Source organism: Nanorana parkeri, unplaced genomic scaffold, assembly GCF_000935625.1.
Source record: "Nanorana parkeri isolate BGI_ZX_2015 unplaced genomic scaffold, ASM93562v1 scaffold123, whole genome shotgun sequence".
NCBI classification, from domain to species: domain Eukaryota; kingdom Metazoa; phylum Chordata; class Amphibia; order Anura; family Dicroglossidae; genus Nanorana; species Nanorana parkeri.
The window spans coordinates 416,345-434,565 of NW_017306391.1; the positions used below are offsets into that span (position 1 = coordinate 416,345).

The 18,221-nt window shown below is 42.6% G+C and overlaps 1 protein-coding gene across 1 annotated transcript in view; it reads left to right on the forward strand.

The window, feature by feature from the left end:
• Positions 1–3,434: 3,434 nt before the first annotated feature.
• PREP (prolyl endopeptidase) overlaps positions 3,435–18,221 on the forward strand; it is a 109,020-nt gene continuing 94,233 nt past the window's right edge. The window contains exons 1-3 of the mRNA XM_018553541.1: positions 3,435–3,446; positions 15,279–15,406; positions 17,768–17,842. Coding sequence (XP_018409043.1) covers positions 15,353–15,406; positions 17,768–17,842 — 129 coding nt within the window. The 5' untranslated portion in view covers positions 3,435–3,446; positions 15,279–15,352. The remainder of the gene's footprint in view (positions 3,447–15,278; positions 15,407–17,767; positions 17,843–18,221) is intronic.

Genomic DNA, 18,221 nt, shown 5'->3' on the forward strand with positions numbered 1-18,221 from the left:
TTGTGGCAGCTATAACGTTGGGGGCCAATTCACACTTGAGCAGTTCAATGCTTTATGTAGAGCATGTTACACCATGCATAAATGTGTTTTAAGGAAGCCTATTCATTATGGATGGGCTGCCAATAGATGAAAAAACGTGCACTGTATATGCATTGCCGTGCACTGTGGTGTGTTGCGCTCTACTGTACAATGCGCCGGAGTGCCATTCAGAAGGAAGGAGGGGCGGATCCAGAGTCTAGTCTCGGGGGGGGGGGGCACTGCCAGAAAATAAGCCCCCCCATCTGGCTCTTCCACTGCTACTGTGCCACCCCTTTCCTCTCTCACTGTCACCAGTCAGCATGACCGGACTATCGGCCTTGCAATTTATGTTAACATTTTTTGGGGACAGATAGAGCTTTCTTTTGGAGGTATATAATCACCACGGGGGAAGGGGTGTTATTTTTTTACGCCACTGGAAGGAATGGCACTGTAACGTACCACACATGCATTGTGGCAACACCCATTAGCAGCACACAAGTGTGAATAGGCTCTTAATGTTGGGGTGGTGCCGCACAACTTGGACTTGGCACCCATTAAAATCAAAGGTTCCATTAGACTGAAAATATGCTCTGTCAAAAAAAAAGGCAGGCAACTCTGTGTTTGATGGCCACCTCAGAGCTGAAACAGCTTACTGATTCGAGCTGGACAACCTATTGCTCAAAGAAAAGGATTTTTCACCTATGAACTATAAAAACTGGTGTTCACATTAGATAGACATATAGGTCATATATGTAAAGCAGCAGAAAATAAATGAAAGCTGAAGTGACACTAACCTTAGGAGTTAAATCTTAAAAATGCTCCATACTCACTCCCATGATGGTCCCTTGGTCCCTGTGTGTGTTGAAAAGTAGCCACCACTCCAAGCGCACTCCCATGATGAACTACAATCTCAATATGAATTATTAAACTATACGGTTAGATTGTAGTCCATCACAGGAGTGAGCTTGGAGGGGTGGCTACTTTACAACACACACCTGGGCCATGCAGTGGCGGAGCTAAGGAACAAAGGGCCCTGGTGCAAGATTTTTTTTTGGAGGTGGTAGTTCCGCCACTGGGGCCATGGAGAACAAAAGATACATTTTTGTTAACAGTTAGGATACTTGAATGCATTTGTATGATTTAACTCCTGAGTTTAGCATCACTTTAAAGGAAACTCCAAACAGCCAAACATTTTTGTTATAGTTTTGGATAAAACAGGTATGGGTTAGATCCTTTGTCAGATTTTACATGCTGCCTCTGTCCTACTGAGATTCTTCTGTCAGGATTTAATTACTGTCTGCATCCCTGTAGAGGAGATTTCCATTAATTTCCTGTTTCTGCTCTGACACCTGCCAACTGGAAAGGAAGTGAAAGTAATGTCCCTGTTGGAGATGCAGAAAGCGATATAATAATCCTTTGTCAATCCAAAATCCGCACTGCATGTTTACTACCAAACTCAAATCAATTGGTTGCACAGCATCTAGTCATACCAGTGAAATGCTCACGTTCAAATATCCAGGAATCATAATGGAGAGCAGTAGATGTCCCTGACCACACTATGTACATACAGTGTATGTGCTGTTGATGTGGATGTCACTAACCAACACATACCATGGTTGCATAGCACAAAGTTGGGCATCCACCACTCGTCATTCGCACACAAGAGTAAGTTTATTTGACTACCTGATAAATTTTTTTTTACTATGCAGAGTGTGGTGCTGTACGCATTAAAGGAGAACTATGGGCTTAAGGCTTTTCCCCATAGGGAATCCAGCCCCCCTCCTGTCACGGCAGAGTAGATCGGGAGGTGAGCGAACACATACCGGCGTTCGCTCACCTCCCGATCTACTGAGCCGACCTGTGACAGTCTCATTGTCACAGGTCGGCTAGAACTATTAGGTGAGTGAAAAGCACTCACCTCATAGTTCTCCTTTAAAGTGTAACCAGCAGGGCCGTCTCATGTGGCCTCTCTTGTACATGATTGGACGATGGAAATCAATAGAGCTTCACCTCATTCACAAAGCTGAGGTAAAATTACTTTTAAAAGTGAAACTTCCCATGCAAAGTGAACAACATATTTGCCTTTAGTAAATCAACCCCTAAGTGTCAACCATTGGGCTGTGTATACAGCGATCTTCTCTTCTCATAAACACTCATAACTTCCTTTCCCTGTAAAGCTTATTGTGTATTTGTGTGGCCATAGGCAGGCAATTATTTTTCTAGAACAACAAGTGGGAGAGATTTCCATCCATTTAATGCCAACCAGACCAGCTGCACCACTGCTTTGTTTAGGTGTTAGGAGTAAGATAAAGTAAGCCCTTTGTAAGCTCCAAGTTTTGACTTGGAGCTTACAAAGGGCTGATGACTCTCTAGGCTCTCACGGAGTGCTGGGAGCCTAAGAAACCAATCACCAGGTTCCAATGCTGTTACATGGGAAAGAGGGGAGTCACATGATCTCCTATACCCAGAAGTATTGGGTTAATTTTTTTTTCTCCCATTACCTGCTCGGCGTGGCTTACAGGTTTGCCTTAACCTCCCTGGCGGCATGATTATTCAGGATTTTAGCATCCCAAAGCGGTACATTGTTTTTCATGGAAATATGTTGTTTTATATTGACTTAGAATCACTTGCAGAATTGAGAGATAGCAATTAGTTGGGAAATTCGTCATAAGACACTGAAAGTGACTTTCAGTGTCTGATGACGAATTTCCCAACGAATCGCTATCGCTCCATTTTGCAAATGATTGTAATTTACTATCGGTGTTTTCTAGCTGGTCTAAAACCGCTTTTGACCTAAAGGGACGCTTTTTGGATGCCATGGACGTTCACAAGTTTCCAGGCAGAAAGAACAGTAAAAGTGTCAGGCAGGGCACTGGACAAACCTCTAGGGACAAAATTGAAGTGAAATAGTTTGATACATAAATGTAATCATAGCAGATTAGATTGTATTGTGTGTATTCTGTGTAAATGTCATGTTTTTACTTTTGAATTTCCCGCCAACTACGCCCCCCCCCCACCCCGCTGTGATGCCTGAAAACGAAAATAAAACTCAGATGCCGGCATCGGCCGGCCGCGTTCAGCAGAGGACACCGCGGGCTCGCAGGGACAAGGTAAACAACACTTTTCTGTGCAATCCCGAGTCTAGCTTGGGGTTACCGCTCTTGGTACTGAAAATTAACCCTGAGCCAGACTCGGGAATACCACCAGGGAGGTTAAAATTACAATCAATCCTAAACAAACTAAAGATCCACAGAGTCAGTCTACTGCATGATTCAAACAATTCCAAAGTAATCATGTAATAATATGACCTTGTAGAGAAGAAAATAAGCCCCACATTCCTGGGTATTGGATGGATTTGGAAATTCTGAACCTTTTTCCTTTCATTTCCAGAGAGATAAGCCAGTGCCACCAGTAATGCCGATAAAGAAGTCACCTGTGGAAAAAAATGCCAGGTGAAAAAACTTTGCGTTCGGTCTAGTTGTCCAAGATTGCCCTCATGCAGGCATCTTTCGATAATCCTTAACCCTGTAGCACAAATTAGGAAAGATTCAACAAGTCCAGCTGAATATGACTGACTACAACTAGCTATACCATGACCAAGATAAATGACAACATTCACAGACATTGTAAATAAACTTTTTTTTTTAATTATTCACAAAAGGGTGAAGAGTTGGGAGAAGGCAGGAGAAGTGAACAATTTAGGACAACATAGCTGAACTGGAAAGTAAGCTGAATTGGAGAATTTGTCCAAATCATCAATTTTGGCCTAGATTGTTCACTTCTCCTGCCTTCTCCAAACTCTTCACCCTTTTGTGAATAACCTTGTAAGTTTTGTAGTCAGCAGTTTGGGGTCAGGTTCACTATCCCAATAAAATGTTTCAAAGGAAAGAGAGAGGAGAGAAAGAGAAAAAGGATATAAAATAGTAAAGTACTAACAGATTGAAAACCAAAAAATCTAAAAACTAAAAAAAACTACTATGATGGGGACAAGTATAAGGGCTTGTATAAACAAATGTTGTTGCCAAATGATGCCTTTTGAATTTGAGCTTAGATCTGTTTAAATGCCTGCCTTACAAACTCAACTCAATAGGACCTGCTTTGTCCAAAGAAAGACTCAAAGGAGGTCATAAACAGCCTCAGAACTTTTATCCACACTGCACTATTGAAGTTGATGGGAATCCTTAAACACGTGTCAAATGCAGGAAAACAGTACCTGTATGCATGAAAGGTCCTATGACAAGTTATACATATCTCACAATACTATCGATGCGACTATAAACTTTTATACCAGTCAAAAAAGCATATGTTATTATTATTATACAGGAATTATATAGCGCCAACAGCTTGTGCAGAGCTTAACAATATAAGGAAAACATTACAATTACAATGCAATTCAAGACAAGATGGTACGGAGGGCCCTGCCCGTAAGCGTTCACAATCTGCTGGGATTGTTGAAACCACTTTTACATCTGGGCCAAAATCGCCATAATATGACACCAGGGGGCATGTTTATAAAGCAGCAAATGTGGCATTCATCAAACATTCACTACAGGTAAATCAATCAAATTTAATTTAATACTCACATTTAATATTAAACCATGTGCACTAGGAATGTCTGGCGAATGTCATATTCACTGCTTTAGAAACATTTCAGTTTAAAGGAGAACTATGGGGTCAGTGTTTTTCCCCATAGTTCTCCTTAGGGTAACGGGAGGACACAAACTAGCGTCCTCCCGTTACCCTAAGCTCAGTATACCGCTAGCTACAGCTCGCGGTATACTGAGACGCCGCAGCCGGAGCGGATCCCGACATGGACGTCGAGATCCGCCCAGCTGCATGAGTGACAGCTGGCTCTGCCTATCTAGAGGCAGAGCCAGCTGTACCCGCCCCCTCCCCCGTCCGTTCCGCCAGTCAGTGCTGGCAGATCGGAGTGGGGAGAGGGGAATCCAGCCCCTTCCCCTGTCACGGCAGAGAGCCGTGACAGGATCGAGAGATGAGCGAACCCGGTATGTGTTCGCTCACCTCCCGATCTACTGAGCCGACCTGTGACAGTCTCATTGTCACAGTTCGGCTAGAACTATGAGGTGAGTGGAAATCACTCATCTCATAGTTCTCCTTTAAAGTTTGTTTTGTGTTCCTGCCAGTACTACTATTCAGATTGTTATGGTTGCATATACTGTGCAGAAAAACATACTGTACATTGTAATAATGTATATATTTTTCTGCTAGTTGATATAATAGTTTGAAAATATCAGCCCTATTATGTATCCAGCATTTAAACAGCTAAATTTACTGTTCAAAACTCATTTTATTTTTTCTTATCATTTACTTTTAATCATAGTGTTTTTTTGACATGCTTTGTTTGGTGTGTCAATGAATAACTATTCACAATCTTATCCTGTTTGCTCTCTAATTTCTTAACTAGGATATACTGCATATGTCTTCCTATCCAAATCATGAAGTTTATGGCATGCCCTAAAATTATTTTTTTCATGATAAAGTGATGTCCTTGCACATTATACTTTAGCAAAAGTAAATAAAATGTGTGCCTTTAAAAAAAAAAAAACACGTTAAATGCTCATTTTTAGGCAATTAACTGGAGGTCACTTTTGGTTTAGATCAATGAGTAACTATAAGAAGTACAAGTGTGAATATGAGTTGGAGTTTTATCTAAGTAAAAAGTACAAAGTTGCTCTGATGTATTGTCCTTTTCGTCCTATCTCCTTCTGTGGTTATATATAATATTTAGCAATAGCTCTTTTTTAATGAACACATCTTATTTAATTTTTTTTTTTTTTTATAAATTCTTTATTTATAGTTTTATGCAAGTTATAGAATCCTTTCCCTCTTTGGGTATAACAGTAATGGCTGCTTATTTAATTTTTTAGCGAGTATGCCCACTGCTGCCGCTATAGGGTCTATTCACAAAGCTGCCGAAGGATCTAGCCGCAGCTTCGGCCGATCCTTCGGCTTGCTTCGGCCCCAGGACCCCTTCGGTTCAGTAGAACCGAAGGGGTGCTGTACGGGCTATTCACTATAGCCGAAGCTGGCCAAGCGGCCGGCCAAACAGCAGTGTTTCTCTCCAGAGCGCCCGGGAGAGTTTTTCTTTTTCGTTTTTTTTTTAAGGCAGCAGAGACAATAGGAAACTGTCACTGCTAGCTCCGCACAATCGTTTTCTATTTACTTTTTTTTAACTCTTTTTCTGTTCTGCTCGGTCCCTCTGAGGGACTGAGCAGAACAGCTGAGCCAAATGCCGCTCAGCGGCATTCGGCTATTCACTCACTGCTGTTCGGCATCTATAAGAATAGACCGAACAGCAGTGAGTAGCCTGCCGGAGGTTCAGCTCAGCCGATCCAGATGTTGGGTCTGAGAATGCCTGAGCATGTTCGGCCGACCCGAAGCCATGTGAAGCAAGCCGATGTACGGCTGAAATCAGCTGTACCAGCCTGAAGTGAATAGCCGAACAGTGTTCGGCTCACTTCACTTCAGGTCGGTCATTCACTTCACTTCAGGTCGTGCCTGGGCCCATAACCTGTTGGTTATGTGTTTAGATGAAGCACTGAGATTTGGAGGAATGTTGTATTAAGTTTTACTTGCTTAGAAGAATGTTACATCAGAATACAGCATTATATAGCATTCAGAGAGATCTTCCTGTATATATCATAGATAAGCATGAACATACAGACTAGCATTGCACTACAGCGCCATCTATAGCTCAAAAGACATAATATATGCTGTTGTATTTCCAAAAATTATAAAGTAAAGAATTCAGTGGGGCCACATTATAATTACCACAGGAGGTAAGCCAACTGTCAGGACCAGCTGTGGATGCACACCGTCAGAGCAAATAGTGACGAGCTGTTTCACCTATAGCAGCTGCCGTTCCCATAAGGCAAGCATGCCTACTGGTACTTGGATGCCCCCAGGACCTAAACTATATGCTCTGATCAGGTGATGCCACAGGTGCTGAACTGAGGTACGGACAGAAGGAGAAAGACACTACCAGAGAGTAACCAGGGACGAGCTGAGGTCAAAAGCTGGCGGCTGTCAAGGGTAATCGGGGCACAGGCTAAGGTCAGGGCGGGCAGGCAGCTGGCAAAGGGTAATCTGGGCACAAGCTGAGGTCAGGACTGGCAGAAGGCAAGGCGTCATCCAGGGACAGGCCAAGTTCAGAACCAAAGACAAACAAGATTTCCAGAGACAGGATTTGCAGAGCCCAACCACAGCTTGTATAGCAAGAGCTATCGCAAGCACTGGGGAACAGGCTGATGATGCTTAAATAGGGTGCCACCAGTAACAAGGCCAATCTAAAGGTGCCCATACACCTTACAACCATCGCAAGACCTTTGTCTTGCGATGGTTGTAAGCTAAATAAAAGCTCGTACGATCTGCCCATCTTGGACAGGCAGATCGTACTTGCGATCGAAAGCCCGCTCCGCTGAGGGGCGGGCTTCCGATGAGCGCAATGCTGGACGGGCAGTGTGCGCGTGCACACTGCCCGCAGTTGCCGAACGAGCACGCCACTAACCCGACGACAATCGTACGATTCTCGGCGGGTTTTCTAGCATGCTCCTTCGACAAAAGACGTGCGACGTACAGTAGAAACGGTCGCACGCCTTCCATACACCTTGCGATTATCGTACGATAATCACAAGGTGTATGGGCACCTCTAGAGCTGGAGGTGTGTGGCTAGATTAATTTAGCCACAGCTGACTAGATAAGTGCTACAGCCAGCAAAACACAGGATAACCCACACCAATCAGAGCTGCAGCCAGCAATATAGGCTGCCTGAACTACACAGGCTGAATGCCACCAACACAAGGGCTGCAGTGAAAAAGAGAACCCAAGAAATTGCTATGTGACTTTATTCCCAGTATTTAAAAAAACAGAAATATCAGCTTTTGGTGAACTGACCCTTTATTTTTTTTAAATAATATGGTTACTGCAAAGGATAAGGAGGGTTGGTTATTTCTAATTACTTTTTTTTATTATCTTCTAGCGCTGAACACAAAATTGTAGCACCCTACCCCCCTACATGTTGACAGCAGGCCAATATTTACAATGGGAGATGTGGAAGAATGCTGTAGTGAAGGAGAGGTTGTCTTCCCTGCTGTTGCGATGGGGACCAGGAAGCAGCCTGGCCCCAGCAATGAATAAGTGTGTCTTAGGTGTGTTTGTAACTCATGCTAAAGAAGAACTCTGGGGACAAATGCTACCCCCGCACTGCACGGCATAAGTGCTCACCTTCTTCCTGCTGACTAAACCTGAAAAACCATACAGTGTCTACCAATTGAACATTTTGCTTGCAGGCATTCCAAGGGTGCTTTGGTGCCATCTATGTTAGAACCTAGTTATGACCCTATTGAGCCCTGACCTTTTAAAAGAACCTGATGGCTTCATACAGCAATAAAAACCTGGCAGAGGCTTTAAGACTAAAAAAGGTTATCCTTGAACTAAGGAGACGATTTACTAACTTCCGATTTATTCATTGGGCACTTAGTCAACATCAGCCAGGGTCCCAGGGTAAAAAAACATGCACAGCCTCGATCCAAAAAACTGATGTGTGATTATTATTTAAAGGAGAAATACATTGTAGGCTTCAAACATGAATGGATTTTTTTTAATTTAACAGTGCATAAACAAATAGACACAGGGGATACATATTATATTTTTATATATTTAATTTAAATTTATTTTATGCCTTGCTTGAAGTTTGCCTTCTAAGTAAACAACCACAAAGAGAAATACCACCATGTGAAAATGCTAGTGGCTTGGCTGTCAACCTTCTTAATTCATCCTTTTGAATACATGCAGATTTTAAAGAAAACCAGTACCAGCAAATATCCACCAGAGGTCCTCGAAGTATAGAAATGAAATGTCTGTGTAACAAAAACCTGCACCATGAATACATCCCCGGAAGGAAAAAGGGGGAAAAGTAACAAAATCATGTATGTGTTCTGAGTATTGGACAGGAGCTGAAACATATTAAGAGACTAGGAATTGTATGTTTAACCACTTCCCATCCATGATAAATCAAACATTTTTGGCTAGAAAACTGCTTAATACCTCCAAACAATTATATATTTTCTGAAAGTAGTGGCCCTGTAGAATAAAAAAAATGCAAGTTGCAATGTGTTATGTAACATGATATTTGCACAAATGTTTATCAAACTAATATTTTTTAGGATAAAATACACTAAAATTAATTTTAGTGCACACAAACACAATATAATATCCATGTTTTGGTAAAATATTAAAAAAAAAGGGTTGTGTCGGGTAAATAGATAGCAAACATGTCAAACCTTAAAATTGTGTACGTCCATGAAATGGCAAAAAACCCCACAGTACCCAGACTTGCCCATAGGCAACACTTTTAAAGCCTTTACCGCTTATCAATTTAGCATTAACAGTGAGTGATGGCCCTAGAATTATTGCTCTCACTTGTGGTGATACATGTATGGTATAACATGTATGGCGCAATTTACATTTTTGCACATAGGTGCAGCTAACACTTGTTTGAATCTGTATGTGCATGTACTTGCGGGCAGGGGGGACTTTAAAACATATTTTTGTGTTTTTTAATATGTGGATTTTACATTAACATTATTGGTATCACAAGGGGGGCTGACAAGTCCCCTATGTGATAGCATAGAAATAGTGACAGGTCCACTTTATAGAGACATCAGGGGTCTATTAGACCCCTAATGTCACCTCTGGACCCCAAAGAAGCTTCCTCAGCTTCTCCACTGTAGCAGCCATGATCTTGGTATAACCACTTCAGGACCACGCCATTTATATATGTATTGTGGTTCTGAAGTTGTTAAAAGTTATCCATTTTCTGAAATTTCAACCAAAATCATAGCACTTAAAAGGTGTAAATAGATCTTTTGGAACCCAGATCATTTGCTATTACAGTTTAACGACTTTAGCCAGATTAAAGATAAACTATCATTATTTCAGTTATTGTTTTTACTTTTTCTTTTAAAGTGTGTGTGTGTGTGTGTGTTCTGATATCATGTTGCTTAGCAGAGCAGTAAGTCTGACTGTACCCTCCAAATCATCATCTGCTGTCTGCAATTGATTATATAATGTCTGCTATAACCAAACATTTTGTTAATTTGATTCCACAGCACAAGAAAATCAACCGTATTCTCTCAATCATAAACTTGAGGCATTGGGATTTGTAACAAGTGTTTCCCTTGCCTGTCCTTACCCTCTCTCCCCATCCCCCCGGATCACGATACAGACATGATTAATGTAAAAGTTCCATCACACTCCTGACCAGTAAGTCCCTTTTGGAAATGGATGGTGCCACTCAATATCAGAAAAGAAGGGGTCACTGGCACTCCAGTATGCTGATCAATACGCCATGCTCATTATCACATAACATAATGTTTCAGGGCCACACAGGGACCCCTTCATACGGCAAAACAGTAATTATCAATCAGAGAAATAGTCTACAGGAGTCAGAGCATTGTATCCACAATCCACTTATAAGAAGATATACAGTATACAAACTAAAAAAGTTAGAGCGTATATAAATAAAAAGAATAGAAAATCCAGGGTTGCTAGAATTGACATTATGTGCAGTTCAAAGGGCAAGTCTTTGATGTGCACATAAACCATAACCAAAATAAACTATAACACAACTTAATTCATATTTGTACTTTAACAAATCCAGAATCACCACTAGAGGGAACTGTTGCAATGTTATCCACACAAAATATGCAGCTCTGATGGCCCATTCACATTTTGCCATTTTTGTGCCATCTCCTAATAAATGCGCTTTAACCTGCGTTGTGTCATCTATCAATGTGCGTTGCAATAAGGGAGCCCATTCATTTACAACTGGCTACCAATGCACAAGAGTGGACAAAAAACAGCAGCAAATCACATTGCAAGATAGTGCATAACCGTGGGTTGTGGACTGCAACACATGCTTTGTCTTAGTGCACTTATGCTCCTTGATCCCTAGTCATTCCCTGCAAATGGCAATCCTCTCTAGAATGCTGTGCGAATGGCAATCCACCAGCATATATCCCGGCAGATGATTTATAAATCCTGCACTAAGCTTTCTCCTTACAGTAAAATCCACTAAGTGTAGAGAGATGGCTACTTTTGGTGGGACCTAAACAAGTAAAATGAAGTCATAAGAGATTACACACATCCCCCATTGAACAATTCTATGCCAAGGCCTCCTTATGCCGCTGGGGCTCTGGCATTGATTGCTGAATGATGGGGTAGAGCTTATGCCAAATGTTTTGTGTGCACAAAACAGATGTACAAAAGTATGTGCACGGTGCACATATTACATGCAATCTCTGCAGCTAATTCATAAATTTTAGGTGTTCAGGTGGGTTTTTAGGTGACAAATTGAGCCAAATCAGTTTCTCTCTCTAAAAGCAGGTCATATTTAGCTGTTGACAGGTGAGGAGACAGGAGGCTTAGGCATGTCTATGTGTTCCAATATAAGTTTAGTATTATATCAATTTGGCATTAAAAGTGTGTCTGCATTATCCAAATATAAGTGTAACTGACTTAAATATTTTTGAGAAGTTGTTGTATTTAAAATAGCCCAAGCTGAACAAGGTGAGATATGCAGCACACACCTAAGTCATATAAAAATTGGATTTTTGAGTTACCAGTAAAAACTGTTACTTAGAGTACAGTACAGGACACAGGCAGATTCAGAGATGACTGGGTAATATGCAGGTATCATCAGATGATTGGACACTGGCTAGAGCAGTGAGGACTCTCATATAACCCCTCCCACTCCCAGAAATCCTTGTTTTTTAGCAAGCAATGGAGAATAGGTCCCGTGTCCTGTACTGTACTTCAAGAAATAGATTGTACTGGTCAAAAATCCAATTTTCATGATCATTTAGTACAGGACACAAGCAGATTCATAGACAACTGGGACGTCCGAAATCAATAGAACAGAGGGATGGGCAACACAGCAAAACAACTGCCATCAGGCCCACATAACTGAACATCCACCTGGGAGAACTTAGTAAATATATGACACATCTAGAAGAGAAAATGGCAGAGCCTTACCTTTATTAGAATAGGCATGAACAATGACCTGTCTGATCCACCTAAAGATGGTGGAAGGGGATGGAGAGAGCCCCCTGTGGGACCTTCTGGAAGGACAAAGAGACAATTGGATTGAACGAAGCTATAGCTGAGAGGTAGACTCGGACACCTCAAACCACATCCAAACAGCGGAGGGAGCAGAACAGAGTGTTTCAGAGCAGAATAAAAAGAGGGACGGACGTTGTCCTGATTGAGGTGAAACGAGGACACCATTTTAGGCAGAAAGCAGTCACTAGGCATGAAAACAACCTTATCCTTGCAAAGAACAAGGAATGTTTATTTTCGCAACAGTGTTGCCAGCTCCGAAACCCTTTTAGTAGATGTAATAGCGACAAGGAAAACCATCTTGCATGTAAAATGCATCAGAAAGATATCTCTGATAGGTTCAAAAGGTGCTCGCTGGAGTGATGAGAGCATTAGATTAAGATCCCATGGTGTTATTGGAGGGCATCTAGGAGAAGCCACATGAGTGACCCTGTATAAAGGCCTTTACCATGGAATGAGAGGCCAAAGGTTGCTGAAAAAAGATGACCAAGGACAAAATTTCTCCCTTGATTGTTCTTAGAGCCAAATGCTAACCTAACTCTTATTGAAGAAAGCCAAAAATCTGTCCTATGGTGTATTTCCCAGGATAACATTTTTGCTGTTCACACCAAGCTAAGGAAGCCTTCAGGTGCAATGGTACACATGTGAGAGGTGGACTTTCTGATCTGTAAGAGTGTAGGAATATCAGACAAAAATCTATCTCTCAGGACCTGGGCTTCAAGGGTCAAGCTGTCATTTTCACCGACCAAGAAGCAGTATTGAATAATGGGCCTTGAGACAGAAGATCCCAGTAGACTGCCAGCACATATCTTCTGGGCCAGTTGGGAGCCATGGGGCTCACTGGAATGCCCTCTAACCCAACAGATATATAAATGAAACCTCACTATCAAGGCAAACTCAAAACCAAGCTTCAGTGCAGGAGGGGATAATGGCTGGTTGTGACTAGGTCAACACAGGCAGTTATACAACAGTATGCAAGTTAAATAGTATCAGCAAGAGTACTCAGAAACCAGCTGCAAGGCAGGGGTAAATGCCTGTTTTGACTAGGACACACTATAAACAGTAAGTAAATTAAACAGCAAGGGTTACTTATATATCAACCCCAGAGCAGGGATTAAAGGATGATCCTCTATGATACAAACAGTATGTAAGACACTCTTAAATGAACCCCCGCAGAGCAGAAGGGATCAATGGTCACAATACAAACAGCATGCAAGAGAGACAGTACCAACAAAGGCCACTCATGGACCTACTGTTGAGCAGGAGGAGGTAACAGTAAACTCTGACTAAGCCACCATAGGCTGTTGTGCAAACAGAATTAGACAGTACTACAAAGGAATACTCGGAGACCAATGGCAGAGCAGGAGGGGTTAAAACCGATGTGTGTATGTTCAAACAGATACCAGTGAAAAAGTATCAATAAGGATCACTCTCAGACCACTGCAGTAAGGTTAATGGCCATGTGAGACTAGGTCTCTATAGGCCACAGTACAAACAGTACACATGTTGTGCTGCCCTGACTGAGTCTGTGACACGTGTTAAAATGTTGCAGCTCCGTCAGTTACTGCCCACAGGGGAAAAAACAAGGCATGGTGGGGGAAAAGGGAGAAGCCCCTGGGTACTCACCGATGGTGGTCCGGACATGTAACTAGGTCAACAACTGTGGCCCATGCGGGGCATCCTGGGCAGTCTTCATCTGCCGGGTGGGCATACCGCTAAGGGGACCTCTTCCTAGACAGGGCTCCACTGGCAGATGGACCACTGCTCTAGACCTGTATAGCACCCTAAAGCTTACTCAGCGTATGTGCCAGGGTGGGCACCCCAAGCAGGATGCAGTGACAAAAGCCACTTTATAGGCCTGCCCCATATCAGGGTCTAGGTACAGTCCCCAAGACTCAGCTAAGGAGTGCAGATCCAGATGCTGCTAACGTGTGCTCCAGTGGCTCTGTAGCAGCTGTGTCTTAGTAATAGGGAAAAATTAGTATGACAAAAAAAAGTAGAGAAAAGAATGTCCAGTACTTAAAGGAGAACTATGGGGTCAGGGCTTTTCCCCATAGTTCTCCTTAGGGTAACGTGAGGACACAAACTAGCATCCTCCCGTTACCCTAAGCTCAGTATACTGCGAGCCACAGCTCACGGTATACTGAGACGCCGCAGCGGATCTCGACATGATGTCGAGATCCGCCCAGCTGCGTGAGTGACAGCTACCTCCTTTAAAGGACACTAGCAAAAAACTGAGGCATGCTGGAAGTGGGAGGGGTTCTACTGGGCTGTCCTTACAGCTTTGTTTTGCCAGTGTCCAATCTCCTAAATGTGGCAGTATAACCAAGTGGTCTTAGAATATCATCCTGTCTCCTGCAATGTATGATTAGGAAATGCAGTTAGTGTTTTATTAATGTGGTCACATTTCTTAATTTTTTGCAAAAGGTGGAATGTACTTTTATGACACAGGAACAGTTTATGACATCCGTGGGCATAGTTCGAACCGAGTTTGCCCGAATCCATGCAAAACTATCTATGACTGGGACGTTCCCTGCCTCTTTGTGTAGCCGCAGGGCGGAAATGCTCCGAGCGCAACTGATCTAGCCAGAAAGGGGCTATATCACTGATAATTTTGCACAGGCTTGGGCAAACTTGGCCTGCACCAAGTCCATGCACAACACTATAACAGAATACTTGTAGCCCACATTGGACGCAACAAGCATACAGTTGTGATCAGTATAATAAAACAGGAATTGGCAAGGCGCACATTGATTGCTGACCACAAACGTTACTAGTTCATGTTTCCTTCCAATTTTCTTGCACCGGGATCGAAAGACAATTTCATTTTTGTGTCATTCAACTTCCATTTAGTAGTGTGGTTTAGTTGTGGTGTGCCAGCGTCACATAGTGGTAACATAAACTGCATATACCCCGTATACGTCTCTACTACAGTCCATCCAGGAGTAATGTGACAGAGCCCGCTGTTGTGTACAGCCACCCACGTGACAGCGCCCAGCAGGCAGCCATCGCTCGCACTCCGTCCCCCTCTGATGACCTACTCAGTGTAGTGGGGAATCTGACAGGCAGGCTGGGGCTGTGCGTCACTAGGAAGCGCCGGCAGCTGTTCAGTCCGATAGGAGGTGCCGGTTCCTAGCCGAGCTCGTTGTGTGTGTGTGGCAGAGCTCTTTGTCTTCTCCTCAGCCCGATTGATACCATGCAGCCGCCGCCGACCTTCCGCTATCCTGAGGCCTTCCGCGATGACAGTGCGGTGAGTGCAGACTGAGGCTGCCTGTCCGTCCATCACAGTGACAGCAAAACGCTGTGTCATGTGTCCTACAAATGGGATGATGTCATATAGGTGTCTATGCATTGAATGCACCTGTACCTTCCCAACAGGGGCGCCTCTGCAGACCAAATTAGGGTAACACATGTAATAGCCGGTTCAACATACTTCCTTTATGCATCTAACTTCTATAGCACGTACATTTATATTTGTTTTCATTGTTTATGTGCAGGTCAAGCTGTCCATTAAAAGTGACAGGGAGAAACTATTAGACCCCATTCACATCTTGATATGTTGTAGCACCTAAGCACAACAAGAGGAATTCCATTATTCTCAATGGGCCTGTTCACCTGTGAGCATTGTATCGCTTGCCACCTGTTCAATGAAGCCCTATATACTTTAATGTTTATGTGCGTTATTCAGGCTTTCCTATTTAAAAGTGTATGGAGCCAAAAACGCATGATTCTTCCCTTGTACTAGTAGTCATGCATAAAAACACTCGAAGATGCACAAAAAAGCCTCTAAGGGTGCATTCACACCAAAATCAGAAGGTACTCACAAGTCAGTGGAGGGTCCGTTGACTTGTGATTGTGCCTTCCGAGTTCCTTACGATCCGTTGTGTTCCGTCACTTTTTTGTCAAGCGTTGTGTGAAACAATGTGCTGCATGGACATATTTCACTGCGTTCACTGGCATGCGTTGTGTTGCATTATCACACATTTCTCTTGCATTGCGCTGGAAAATAGTAAAGCATGCTCCACCTTTTTTTTTCTTCAGCGCAACGTACGGCAGCGCTGCACTGTGAACTGTCCCCATTCACACCCATTCATTTTTCCTTGCTCTTGCTTTTAATATCCATTTAAAAAAATGGATGGTAATGCAATGGTTACGGTGTGAATGGGACCTGAATCATCTTTGTCTCTGAAAGTTCTCATTCATCCAGGTCATGGTATATCTGTAAAAAATAAGTCAAGGCAACTGGACTTGCTGTATTTTTCTTGAAGACGTTTCACTGGTCATCAAACCAGCTTTCTCAGATTTTTAGTCATTCTGAATTGAGAAAGCTGGTTGGATGACCAGTGAAACATCTTCAAGAAAAATACAGCAAGTCCAGTTGCCTTGGCTTATTTTTTACAGATATACTGAATCATCTATGTTCACATTTAGGTGTAAAATGAGTCTAACACTGTCAGAGGACTGACATCTCTCACTTTTTATCAACTTTTTACATAGAATAGGGAAGAAAACACATTTTCTTACATTGTTTTGTTTTTGCCATTTGTGTCCCATTGGAGTGATTTCCCTTCATTTCCTGTCCTGTAGACACAACAGAAAGTGATAGGAAATCTCTCCAAAAAGTAAATCCTCAAATGGTGTCCCCTCAGGGCATTGGATGGTGTGGTCTGCATGTAAATGTGGAGAAACATATCCATAAAGGTGTGTGAAATTAGAAAAGGAATTAATTTACCGAATTTTATCATGACAGGAATTACCCACATAGAAGTATCAGCTAATGGACTCTTTAGAATTCTGTCGTGCATCTGCAAAATAATTGTCAGTGCTTATAAAATCTCCTTTTAACCGCGCTACAAACCTTCCCCATGTGTAATTATAAACAGCAGCGCTAACAGAGCAAAAACTCCATGAACACAATGAGGGAACTTTATCAAAACTGGAGCAGCTGCCCAGGGCAACCAATTAGCTTCTCTCTTCAGTGTGTTCAGTTAAGATTTAAAAATGAAAGAGAGAAGCTGATTGGTTGCCATGCACAGCTGGTCTAGTTTTGATATATTCCCCTCAGTGTATTGTTACACAGTTTTAATAGGAAATGTCAGTGCTTGGCCCAAATCCATGTAACTGTACATGAATTTGGGGCAAGCACCACCATATGTGGTGCGGAGGCACACTAAGGCTGGAGTGTCCATACTGCACACTCCATCCTCCATTCAGCTCAGTAACACTTCCCAGGCTAAGCATTATCCTCCCCAAAGATGGCTATTGGCTATGGCATTTGCCTGCTGTCAATCAGCAGCAGCACAGACCTGATGGGGAACTAGTCCCTCGGCATCCCCATCAGGCTCTGCCTACGTAGCCACGCCATTTGGTTGCTAAGAGGCTAAGGTTGGCTGTGCTGCCAAAGGCATCTTTTGCAACCAGTGACCCATCCCTGTCCCCTTCAGCTGCTGGCCAGGAGATTCCATATCTAGCATCTGAATGTAACCAAAGGGGCAGGGGGATGCTTACTGACATTATAATTATGTCTTGTATAAGCTGTAACTTGGGGGAGTGACTAGTCCATTTTTTTGTATAAAACTATCTGTTTAGTATCTGTCATTATGTATTAAAGGTTGATGAATACCATGGTGTAAAGGTTCCTGATCCATACAGGTGGCTTGAAGATCCAGACAGCGAGCAGACAAAGGTGATTATCTGTTTAAAGGAATACTAAAATAGTTATTTTTATTATAAGCTTATAAACCAATATTGTATATATTTTTATGATTTGTATCAATTATTCTTTTAAATGTAAACATTGAATACAGGCACTTTGATGTTTCCGTGTGCACAGAGACCTTGTCTAATAATAGAGCCCGGTAGTAGCTCTGCACTTCGTGACTGTTCCTGCAATCTGACGTTTAAGGGCAAGTTCCCACCATTTTCTTTACCACATCTGGTCCGGAAAATGGTGTGAACCGGCCCGCGGTTCCAGTGCATTCCAGACCAGGCAAAATGAGAGATGCAGTATTTGTCTGGTCTGGAACAGACTGCGCAGGTGTGAACAGAGGCCAGAAATAGCATAT